General features: G+C 52.5%; 1 protein-coding gene and 1 pseudogene across 1 annotated transcript in view; both read right to left on the bottom strand.

The window, feature by feature from the left end:
- Positions 1-587: 587 nt before the first annotated feature.
- ENTREP3 (endosomal transmembrane epsin interactor 3) overlaps positions 588-11,494 on the bottom strand; it is a 25,242-nt gene continuing 14,335 nt past the window's right edge. The window contains exons 9-12 of the mRNA XM_066610402.1: positions 10,478-11,014; positions 9,863-9,934; positions 8,744-9,003; positions 588-752 (exon numbers count right to left, since the gene is read on the bottom strand). Of these exons, the coding sequence (XP_066466499.1) occupies positions 588-752; positions 8,744-9,003; positions 9,863-9,934; positions 10,478-11,014 (1,034 nt within the window). The remainder of the gene's footprint in view (positions 753-8,743; positions 9,004-9,862; positions 9,935-10,477; positions 11,015-11,494) is intronic.
- LOC136635362 (5S ribosomal RNA) lies at positions 5,331-5,449 on the bottom strand (annotated as a pseudogene).

Below are 11,494 nucleotides of genomic sequence, written 5' to 3'. Positions count from 1 at the left end.
CAAGGCAGAATACCCTCCAAAGGGGAAGCCTGCAGTCACCCTGGTGAAATCCACAAGCCAGGGACCCCCCCCCCTGCTATCATGCAGGGTTTAGACTAGATTAAGTTCCTTTCTTTGCCCAAGCGGGATTTTCCGGCTGCCTCCCCAAGATGGCCAGTCCACGATGGCGTGAATCGTACGGGCACCCGAGAAGCACCACCCTCTGCAAACAGCCGGAATAAGGAAGGACTTCTTGGCGTCCCGTAAGGCCAGTGCACACGTGTCGAAAGACAGCTTCTGCCACCAGTGGGCACGAGGGTCTCAACCGTTTCAAAACGCGCTGGAGAGTCCCCACATCCTTTGGTTCACGAGAGCACCAAGAGCGAGAGAAGAGAAAGAGGGCAGCTGGTGGGTTTCGGCAGAGTGGGCGCCACCCTCCCCGCCACCTTTGCACAACCTCGCCCCCGCCTTTGGTCTTGCCAGCTGAGATTGGAGGTGCGCGGTCAAAGCTCCAATCCGGTTCTTCCAGGAATCCAGCCCAGGTTTCACAATCCCAGCTCAAAACCGAGACCCAAAGAGACGTCACAGTCAGCCGCAGAGGGGGCCTGTCACAGGTTACTCTCTCTGACGAGTCCGCTCAGGCTATGGGGTCGCCTTCGCTCCAACCGACGGCCCGACAAGAGGCGGCGCAAGGATGAGGTCGAACTGAGGTCTCCACAGCTCTGGAGGTGGATACCTTCCGGGGCGCCCCTCTCAGCCCCCAGCCTCGGCACCTGAAAACCCAAGACAGACAAGACGTGTTAACTAGAGCAGTAGTTCTCATACTTTTTAGTGCCAGGACCCACTTTCTAGAATGTCGGGACCCGCCGGAAATGTCGTCATTAACCTGGAAGTGATGTCATGGCCAGGAGTGACATCATCAAGCAGGAAAACTTTTAACACCCCGCATACGACAATCAAATTTTCCAAATATCCCAAAGGCTGCAGGTCTATCCACACTTACCCAGGAGTAAGCCCCATTGATGGCCATTCTTAAAAGCACAGATCTGCCGCATTTCCCCAAACGCAATCATAACCCATGGGAGTGTCAATATATTAAAAATAAAATACACACTGAAATGAACGGGGACCCACCTGAAATTGGCTCACGACCCACCTCGTGTGTCTCAATCTAGTTTGAGAAACACTGAATTTCCCTGACCAAGGAATTAAGTCAGATAGAGGTTGAAAGAGAAGATGTTTCAGACCTCACTGATAAATTAAACTTCAATAAGTCACTGGGCCCTGATGGCATCCACCCAAGAGTTATTAAGGAATTGAAGAATGAAGTTGCTGATCTCTTGACTAAAATATGCAACTTGTCCCTCAAAACGGCCACAGTGCCAGAGGATTGGAGGATAGCAAATGTCATACCACTCTTTAAAAAGGGAAAGAGGGGGGACCCGGGAAACTATAGGCCGGTCAGCCTAACATCTATACTGGGTAAGATGGTGGAATGCCTCATCAAAGATAGAATCTCAAAACACATAGACGAACAGGCCTTGCTGAGGGAGAACCTGCCTGGCTTCTGTAAGGGTAAGTCTTCCCTCACGAACCTTTTAGAATTCTTTGAAAAGGTCAACAGGCATGTGGATGCGGGAGGACCCGTGGAAATTATATATCTGGACTTTCAGAAGGTGTTTGACATGGTCCCTCACCAAAGGCTACTGAAAAAACTCAGGGAATTAGAGAGCAGGTCCTCTCCTGGATTGAGACCTGGTTGAAGACCAGGAAACAGAGTGTGGGTGTCAATGGGCAATTTTCACAATGGAGAGAGGTGAAAAGCGGTGTGCCCCAAGGATCTGTCCTGGGACCGGTGCTCTTCAACCTCTTCATAAATGACCTGGAGACAGGGGTGAGCAGTGAGGTGGCAAAGTTTGCGGACAACACCAAACTTTTCCGAGTGGTGAAGACCAGAAATGATTGTGAGGAGCTCCAGAAGGATCTCTCCAGACTGGCAGAATGGGCAGCAAAATGGCAGATACGCTTCAATGTCAGTAAGTGTAAAGTCATGCACATTGGGGCAAAAAATCAAAACTTTAGATATAGGCTGATGGGTTCTGAGCTGTCTGTGACAGATCAAGAGAGAGATCTTGGGGTGGTGGTGGACAAGTCGATGAAAGTGTCGACCCAATGTGCGGCGGCAGTGAAGAAGGCCAATTCTATGCTTGGGTTCATTAGAAAAGGTATTGAGAACAAAACGGCTAATATTATAATGCCGTTGTACAAATCTATGGTAAGGCCACACCTGGAGTATTGTGTCCAGTTCTGGTTGCCGCATCTCAAAAAGGACATAGTGGAAATGGAAAAGGTGCAAAAGAGAGCGACTAAGATGATTACTGGGCTGGGGCACCTTCCTTATGAGGAAAGGCTACGGCGTTTGGGCCTCTTCAGCCTAGAAAAGAGGCGCCTGAGGGGGGACATGATTGAGACATACAAAATTATGCAGGTAATGGACAGAGTGGATAGGGAGATGCTCTTTACACTCTCACATAATACCAGAACCAGTGGACATCCACTAAAAATGAGTGTTGGGAGGGTTAGGACAGACAAAAGAAAATATTTCTTTACTCAGTGTGTGGTTGGTCTGTGGAACTCCTTGCCACAGGATATGGTGATGGTGTCTGGCCTGGACGCCTTTAAAAGGGGATTGGACAAGTTTCTGGGGGGAAAATCCATTACGGGTTACAAGCCATGATGTGTATGTGCAACCTCCTGATTTTAGAAATGGGCTATGCCAGATGCAGGGGAGGGCACCAGGATGCAGGTCTCTTGTCATGTGGGGTGCTCCCTAGGGCATTTGGTGGGCTGCTGTGAGATACAGGAAGCTGGACTAGATGGGCCTATGGCCTGATCCAGAGGGGCTGTTCTTATGTGCTTATGTTCTTACTGAACCAGAGCGTTAATTAACGGAACTCACTTTACAAACGCCCAAGACTTGGGCCATCTAAAGAGCCCTGCTGGATCAGGCCAAAGGTCCATCTGGTCCAGCTTCCTTTATCCCACAAGGGCCCACCAGATGCCTTCACAGCACCCAAGACAGCAAGATCCTTGCACCCTGGTGCCCTCCCTTGCATCTGGCATGCTGAGGTAGCCTACTTCTAAAACCTGGAGGTGGCACATACCCACCACGGCCTGTAATTTGTGATGGACATTTCTTCGCCAATTCGGTCCAATCCCCTTTTTAAAGGCATCTAGGCCAGATGCCCTCCCCACATCTTGTGGCAAGGGGTTTCACACACTAATTATATCCTGGGTAAAGAATTATGTCCTTTTGCCGGTTCAAACTCTCCTGACACTCAATTTGAACAGGACTTCCTTCTGAGTAGGCCTGCGTCGGTGGAGACTCGGGGTCCACTGTCGATTCTGCCCACCTTCCAGGATGCTACCCTGCGCCGGTGGGTGCTCTTTTACCAGGGATTCCCCCAGAGACCTCTGCATTCCATCTCTCCTACCTTTTCATGCTGCAAAAGGCAAGCATGCGCCTGGCTCTTGCATAATACATGGTGCATATTCCAAGGGCATTTTCCCCTACCGGATTCCAAAGCAGCTGAGCCGCATTTCGCACACCCGTCCCACAAGTCATAAATAAGTTAGAACTGGATGTTCAGCGCAACCAACACGGTCTCTCCATTTTCTATTCCGCGTTTCAACGCTCTGTCGTTGCCCCTCACACCAATCCATTTTTCTCGGCTTAATGGCGTTGCTTTCCTAGGGCCCAATCCTGTCCACATTTTCTAGCGCCAGTGCAACTGCGCCAGTGTGGGGTGCGTGCTGCCTACTGTGGCGAGCAGGCAGTCGCAGAGGCCTCCTCAAGGTAAGGGAAGCATTGCCGCTGCACCGGTGCTGGAAAGTTGGACAGGATTGGGCCCCTAATCTATAATTCAGCAGCAGCATTCCTGCCCACGGTGGCACCCGGGCCCAAACCTCCAGGGAGGCCGCCTCCCCACAGCTGGAGGTGCCACCCCACCACAGGCCACTGCCTCCCCCCCACCCAGAGGTGTTCTGAGGAGTGGAGGCAAGGGCTTTTCGTCCAAAAACCAGAAGTGATGTTTAAGGGCGCACTGGAGGCTTTAAAAGGATGTGCGGGGCCACACCAGCTCTCAGAACGCCTCGGGTAGGTGGGAAGCAGACGTGGGCCGCCCAGCTGAGGTGGTGGTGTCACCTCCTCCAGCTGTGCCGCCCGGGGTCACTTGAACCTGTGCCCCCCCCTCCAGGAACGCCACTACAATTCAGAATATATGTACGTATTTGTTTATTTGCTCCATTTCTATCCCGCTTTTCACCCTGAAGGGCACCCAAAGCAGTTTATAAACCATGAAACCACTTTTAAAACAATAATTATATTTTGTTTAAACCTTCAGCATTAAAACAGTCTCAAAATCACAAAAGGACACTCGACCAGCAGATTTCTCTCAAGAAGGAGCATAAAATCTAATCAGCGTGGAAGTTTAATAATAATAATAATAATAATCACCAAGTATAAAGATTATTATTATCTAATCAGCATGGAAATTTAATAAATAAAGAAATAAAAACAGATGTCCAGTATAAAAAAAAACCATGCTCAAAAAGGACAAATGGTTGGCAACCTTCAGTCTCAAAAGACTATGGTACAAGCCTACAGCACCCGGTATTCCCAGGCGGTCTCCCATCCAAGTACTAACCGGGCCTGACCCTGCTTAGCTTCCGAGATCATGGAATAAGCCTACAGCATCCTGTATTCCCAGGCGGTCTCCCATCCAAGTACTAACCGGGCCTGACCCTGCTTAGCTTCCGAGATCATGGAATAAGCCTACAGCACCCGGTATTCCCAGGCGGTCTCCCATCCAAGTACCAACCAGGCCTGACTCTGCTTAGCTTCCGAGATCATGGGATAAGCCTACAGCACCTGGTATTCCCATGTGGTCTCCCATCCAAGTACTAACCAGGCCTGACCCTACTTAGCTTCCCAGATCATGGTATAAGCCTACAGCCCCCGGTATTCCCAGGCGCTCCCATCCAAGTACTAACCAGGCCTGACCCTGCTTAGCTTCCCAGATCATGGTATAAGCCTATAGCCCCCGGTATTCCCAGGCGGTCTCCCATCCAAGTACCAACCAGGCTTGACCCTGCTTAGCTTCCGAGATCGTGGTATAAGCCTACAGCACCCGGTATTCCCAGGCGGTCTCCCATCCAAGTACTAACCAGGCCTGACCCTGCTTAGCTTCCCAGATCATGGTATAAGCCTACAGCACCCAGTATTCCCAGGCGGTCTCCCATCCAAGTACTAACCAGGCCTGACCCTGCTTAGCTTCCCAGATCATGGTAGAAGCCTACAGCACCCGGTATTCCCAAGCGGTCTCCCATCCAAGTACCAACCAGGCCTGACCCTGCTTAGCTTCCAAGCTCAGACGAGATTGGGCGTGTGCAGGGTAACAAGCTTTTTGACAAGCATGCAGAGGACAAGCTGCACCCAGAGCTCTAGAAAGTCAAGGGATGGGGTGGGGATGGGGTGGGGGTTTCTCTCTTCTCCCATCCCTAGCCATGGATGCTCAGTGGCTCCCTGCATTCCCTCCCCCCATCCATGTGGCAAAATGGGGGAGGGGCGGATTCGGGTGTCCAGACTGCCACTGCCAGGCAGGACGCTTAGCTTCCTGGAGCTCAGTGGCATCACTTTGGCAGCTTTGAGTGCATGGATTTTCAACAGGTGTGCCACAAATGGCCCACAGGTGTGCCACAGGAGTTTGGGGGACGTTCACTTATTAGTTCGGCCATTGGGGGGGGTGAGCTCCCCTTACGCACCAGGGCTCCAAAAACACGACAGTGTGCGCCTTGACTCTTTGAGTGCCATGTCAGTATGGCCGGGAGATGAGAAAGATTGCAAAACGGCCGGCCTAGAAAAGGCAGTGTGGGTGAGTGAGCCATTGTTTGACAGCTCCTCGCACTACATTACTCACAGGGTGTCAGACGCAAGCAATGCGCAGCAATGCCCGTTTTGCACAAGTTCCAAAAACCCCTTCAGAAGTCATCACCGGGGCCACGTGGCTTCCTTCCCCTTCCACCCTGCCACTTCAACCGGGAGGAAGCCGTTGCAAAACGCCAAACCGGAGTCAATCCAGATCCCTGCATGCTATCCGGTTTCACAAGCCCCGTGTCCCATTGCGCTTTGCCCGCATTCGAGCTATGAGAGACGCTTAATCGTAATTAGGCTGCACGAGCTGCAACGTCCCCAGGCAAGAGGTTCACCTGATAAACCTGGATCTGTTGAAACCTGGGACATTTAGCCTTCCCGCTTTAACATCCTACAGCACAATCCTAACCATGTCTAACTCAAAAGTAAGTCCTATTGGGCTTAGTGGGGTTTACTCCCAGAAAAGTGTGTAGAGGATTGCAGCCCTAGTCATTTCCCCCCCCCATATGCATCGTTTGGGGCTTCATTTACGAGCTCGTAAATTTACGAGCTCGTAAATTGGGGCTCGTATTTATCAGACCTGTTTTTGGAAATGCAGCTTCAAAAATGGGCTTGGCTAGTTTCTTCCAAACAGTATATCCCGTCCATCCTCTAAGGAGCTCAGGGCAAATGTACCTGGTTCCTCCCCTCCTTTTGTCCTTACAACAACCCTGCGAGGTGGGCGAGGCGGAGAGATGGCCCAAGGTCACCCAGGAAGCTTTGTGGCTGAGGGGGAATTTGAACCTTGCTCTTCCAGGTCTAATTCCCAAGCCACTACACCTTCCTGGCTTTCGACTCGGCTTAGACTTCTTTTTCCATTCTCTGTTTGCTGCCAGGCCGAACAACTGGCCCCCCGCTGTCTTCCTTCTGTCCAGTGAAGCCCTGCTTCTATCACAATAACCCTGCAAGGTAGGTGAGGATGAAAGTGGCTGGCCCAAGGTCACCCAGGAAGCTTTGTGGCTGAACAGGGAATTTGAATCTGGATCTTCCAGGTCTGAGTCCGACTCCCGAACCACAACACCATCTTGGCTCTCAGACTCTATGACACCTTTTGATCCCTTGGGCCCCCGGATCCATACTGTTCCCTTGCCTGTCCCTTCAGCCCCTGTCTTTTCCTAGACCTCAGGTGAGTCCTAAGGTGTGAGAAGATAGCAGGTAAGGGAGTAGTGGGGAAGGGGGCCAGCATTTGGCCTGCCTCCCTTTCCCTTCTGGCTACCTCCTAAGACATCAGGTGGACTTGGGCTGGTCCTGGTGCAAGAGCTGTGGTCTTGAGCAGGACACCAGGGTGGATTGGGACTACCTAAGCTTTTCCCTTCTGGCTGCATCCTAAGGCATCAGGAGGGCTTGGGCTGGTCCTGTTGCAAGAGCTGTGGTCTTGAGCAGGACACCTGGGTGGGTTGGGACTACTTAACCCTTTCCCTTCTGGCTGCCTCCTAAGACATCAGGTGGACTTGGGCTGGTCCTGGTGCAAGAGCTGTGGTCTTGAGCAGGACACCTGGGTGGGATGGGACTACTTAACCCTTTCCCTTCTGGCTGCTTCCTAAGGCATCAGGAGGGCTTGGGCTGGTCCTGTTGCAAGAGCTGTGGTCTTGAGCAGGACACCTGGGTGGGTTGGGACTACTTAACCCTTTCCCTTCTGGCTGCCTCCTAAGGCATCAGGTGGACTTGGGTTGGTCTTGTTGCGAGAGCTGTGGTCTTGAGCAGGACACCTGGGTGGGTTGGGACTACTTAACCCTTTCCCTTCTGGCAGGTCTTTTCGCTCAAATGCCCTACACTGAGGCATCATTTGTACATTTTCCACTGTTGGGAGAAAAGCAGCTTGACCAGAGAGGGAGATGAGTCCTGGGTGGGCAAAACAGTTGGCAAGGAAAGAGTTAAGCAAAGGCTCATGTGCACCTGGGGTTGGGCCAAATTAATTACAAAGTAGTGTGTAATTAAACCCATTGTAGAGTCTGAGTCAGGGCAGCCAAAGGGAAAAGGGCAAAGGGTGCTGAGATTCCAGGGGCTTAATAAATTCCATGTACCCAGGCTGGGAGGGTACATGGAGCATGAGAGGGTCATGGGGTGGGTGAGCTGAGCCTGCTCTCTGGCCTACGACAGGCAGCTCAGTCTACCCCCCCCCCATGGATCTCAGACACAGGGGAGGCACTCAGACGACCCACATCTAGAACCAAGAGGCTGCACATACCCTTCATGGCTTGTAATCTATGATGGACTTTTCCTCCAGAAATTTCTCCAATCCCCTTTCCATGGCATCCAGGCCAGACACCATCACCACATCCTGTGGCGAGGGGTTCCACAGGCTAACGACACGCTGGATCAAGAAATATTTTCTTTCCTCTGTTCTAACTCTCTGGACCCTCAAATTTAGAGGGCAGGACTTACTTCTGAGTAGACCTGCCTCGGATGGTGCTCTTGGCCTGGGATCCCCTCCCTTCCGGAGCCCCTCTGCATTTCACAAGAACAGCTGTCCTACCTTTTTTGTGCAGCCAAAGGCAACCATGCGCCCAGCTCTTGCATAATACATGGCGCATATTCCAAGGGCATTTCCCCCTACCGGATTCCAAAGCAGCTATGCTGCATGTTGCTTTTTTTTTTTAGCAACATGTCTATTTTTTTTTTAGCAACATGTCTATTAATGCACATGTATATTATGACATGCGACATGCATATTAATGTTGTAATAACAGCAACACCCTGCATTAATGCCTCTGTTGTAGTGAAAGCAATATTAGTATTCATATTAATAATCCTGTTTTCATCCAGCACCCCCATTTCCGCCTCGCCTCCTACCTGCTTCCGGCCCTGGGTGCCGCGCCCAGCCATTTCTGCGCCCATCCAAGCCAGGTTGCGCTTCGATCTGTGCAGGAAGCGGGCCATGAGTCCCCGTGTGCTGCGACACACCTTCAGGTCCCCCAGGGAGCGCGTGACCGTCTTGGAGAGGTGCTGGGTCATTTTCTGCGGCACCTCCAGCTTGGCTTTTCCCATCAAGTGGGCCCTGGTGGGGGCTTCGCAGAACGACGGGTGCAACAGATACGCCTCCGAACACCGGGCTGGGAAGAGAGGAAGCGGCACAGGAGAGATAAAGCAGTTATCTGAACACCGAGTTCTTCCTACATTCCCCACACCCTGCCTTTCCTCCCTATAGGTAGACCACAGTTGCGATACAAGGACATCTGCAAGAGGGATCCGAAGGCCTTAGGAGTGGACCTCAACAAGTAGGAAACCCTAGCCTCTGAGCGGCCCGCTTGGAGGCAGGCTGTGCAGCATGGCCTTTCCCAGTTTGAAGAGACACTTGGCCAACAGTCTGAGGCAAAGAGGCAAAGATGGAAGGACCATAGCCAGGAAGACAGACCAGGGACAGACTGCACTTGCTCCCGGTGTGGAAGGGATTGTCACTCCCGGATTGGCCTTTTCAGCCACACTAGACGCTGTGCCAGAACCACCTTTCAGAGCACGATACCAGAGTCTTTCAAGACTGAAGGTTGCCAACAGTCAGCCTTTCCTTCAAGAAGCTTGGGGTGCCAGACATGGATCTCCCACCCCTGATTTCACCCACACAAAAACCTTGTGGGGTGGGCAAGAGACAGTGACCCATCTGAGAGTCAGCCAGCAAGCTCTGAGGATCGGAAGCCAAGGTCCCCCCTGGCAGCTAGCTCAGCAGTCTAACCACTGCACTGCACTGCCTCAAAATGACACCACTCTGCAGGGCTTGCGTGTACATGAGGACTAAATAAAATCAACATTTCATGCTCGGAGCAACTCGGAAAGGAGGGACTGAGTGCGCCAGCAGTTTCATGCACATGCCCCCATTAATTATTATTAGGTAGCACATAAGTGGCTGGACTGTCCAAAACCAACCAGGTACAACAATGGCTGCCATAAGTCCACCTGAGCAGTCACTGCCCTCACCTGAATCTGCTGAGGAGCTGAACGCATCATCCCCGGGGGCCTTGGTGCAAAATACCTCTTGGTAATCAGCTTCTGGGGGGTGGGAGAATAAGAGCCAGAAGAGAATTGGTTAATACAGAGGGGCTTCTGGCTACCGACCTGTGCTTGTTCCTTTGCTGTAGACCCTCCATGTCCGTCCTATGCAGGGCAGCCCCCAGACACCCCGACGGCTGAGGCAGCACAGCAAAAACTACTCCATTACTTGCCAGAGCACCAGATGTCACAACCAGCCTTCCTACCTTGAAACGCAAGAGAGGAGCAGAGCAGAAAAGAAAGTGGGAAGGAAAGGCAAGTGGAGGGCCAGCATCGGAGACACTCTAGGCCACCACTCCACTCCCCTCCACACTTTCTCTTTTGCTCCATTCTCCTCTCCCTCCTCAGGAAATGCAGCAAGAGGCTGTCCACCTGCAGGCAGATGCCCTGCTGGGTGAAGGGGTGAGAACGTGACCCTGATCCGGTGTTTCTGGTTGTAGTGGAAAAACCGATCCATGCGCAGCCAAGACATGTGGTTTCGATGGGATCTCAGGGTGGGGAGAAGTCCCAGGTTTCTTGGCGTCGCCGGTTTGTTCTACTCACCGGAATCGCTGGCCGTGCTCATCCCAGGGTCGCTGTGCGACCGCAGCAGGCGGCAGCGGGCTGGAGGGAGCCGGCAGGACGTCTCGCTGCTCCGTCGCTGCCTCCGAGAGCCCTTGTGTCCTGGCAGAGCGGTCTTGGCTTTGACGCGCACTTCGGGGAAACAGGGCCCGACGCTGTGCCCCAGGCCTTCCAAGCGGTGGCAGCTGTGGTTGTGGGTGGTGCCCACCTCCAGCAGGCCCTCGTAGCCCGTGCCAGGGGTGGAGCAGGAGTAGGAGCGTTCGCCACGCAGGCGGGCCTGGGGCACCTCCTCAAAGGGGCCTTGCGGGGTGGGGCTGTGAGGGTGCAGGCCGCACTGCCCGCAGTCCACGCTCAGGCAATAGTCCGCCCGGCTGCGCTGGATCGAGCGGAACAGGACGTAGTCCACGGAGCGCACCGAACCCCCCGTGTCCAGCAGGCACGAATCCTCGGAGGGGCTGCTGTCTCCGGGGATGTCCACGATCTCAGACATGACCAGGGAGCCACTGTCCATGGAAACTGCTGTGGGGACGAGAGAAGAAGGGAGGGAGGGGAACCCACAAGCTCATGGTCCGGATGTCGCCACAACTTAAGTGCCCGCCCCTCTATTTCTCAATGGATGGAGGATCATTGGGCTCTTTCTCCAGACATCTCTAGACATTTATCATAGGTGTTTGCAAGTGATCCTAGTTTTATATATATTACCAGTGTTTCTCAAACTGTGGGTCAGGACCCACTAGGTGGGTCACGAGCCCATTTCAGGCGGGTTCCCACTCATTTCAATATTTTATTTTTAATAGATTCGACTTGATGCTTCCATGGGATGTGACGGCATTTGCGGAAATGTAACAGGTCTGTACTTTGAACAAGCTACTATGTACATTATTTGGACAATGCTAGTCAATGGGACTGACTCCTGGGTAAGTGCGGGTAAGATTACAGCCTAGAATTGGCAAAAATATTTTCCTGCTTGATGATGTCACTTCCGGTCATGACATCACG

This window comes from Tiliqua scincoides, chromosome 15 (genome assembly GCF_035046505.1).
Source record: "Tiliqua scincoides isolate rTilSci1 chromosome 15, rTilSci1.hap2, whole genome shotgun sequence".
Lineage (NCBI taxonomy): Eukaryota > Metazoa > Chordata > Lepidosauria > Squamata > Scincidae > Tiliqua > Tiliqua scincoides.
The sequence above is the reverse complement of the archived record's forward strand: the minus strand, read 5'-3'. Positions and strand labels throughout refer to the sequence as shown.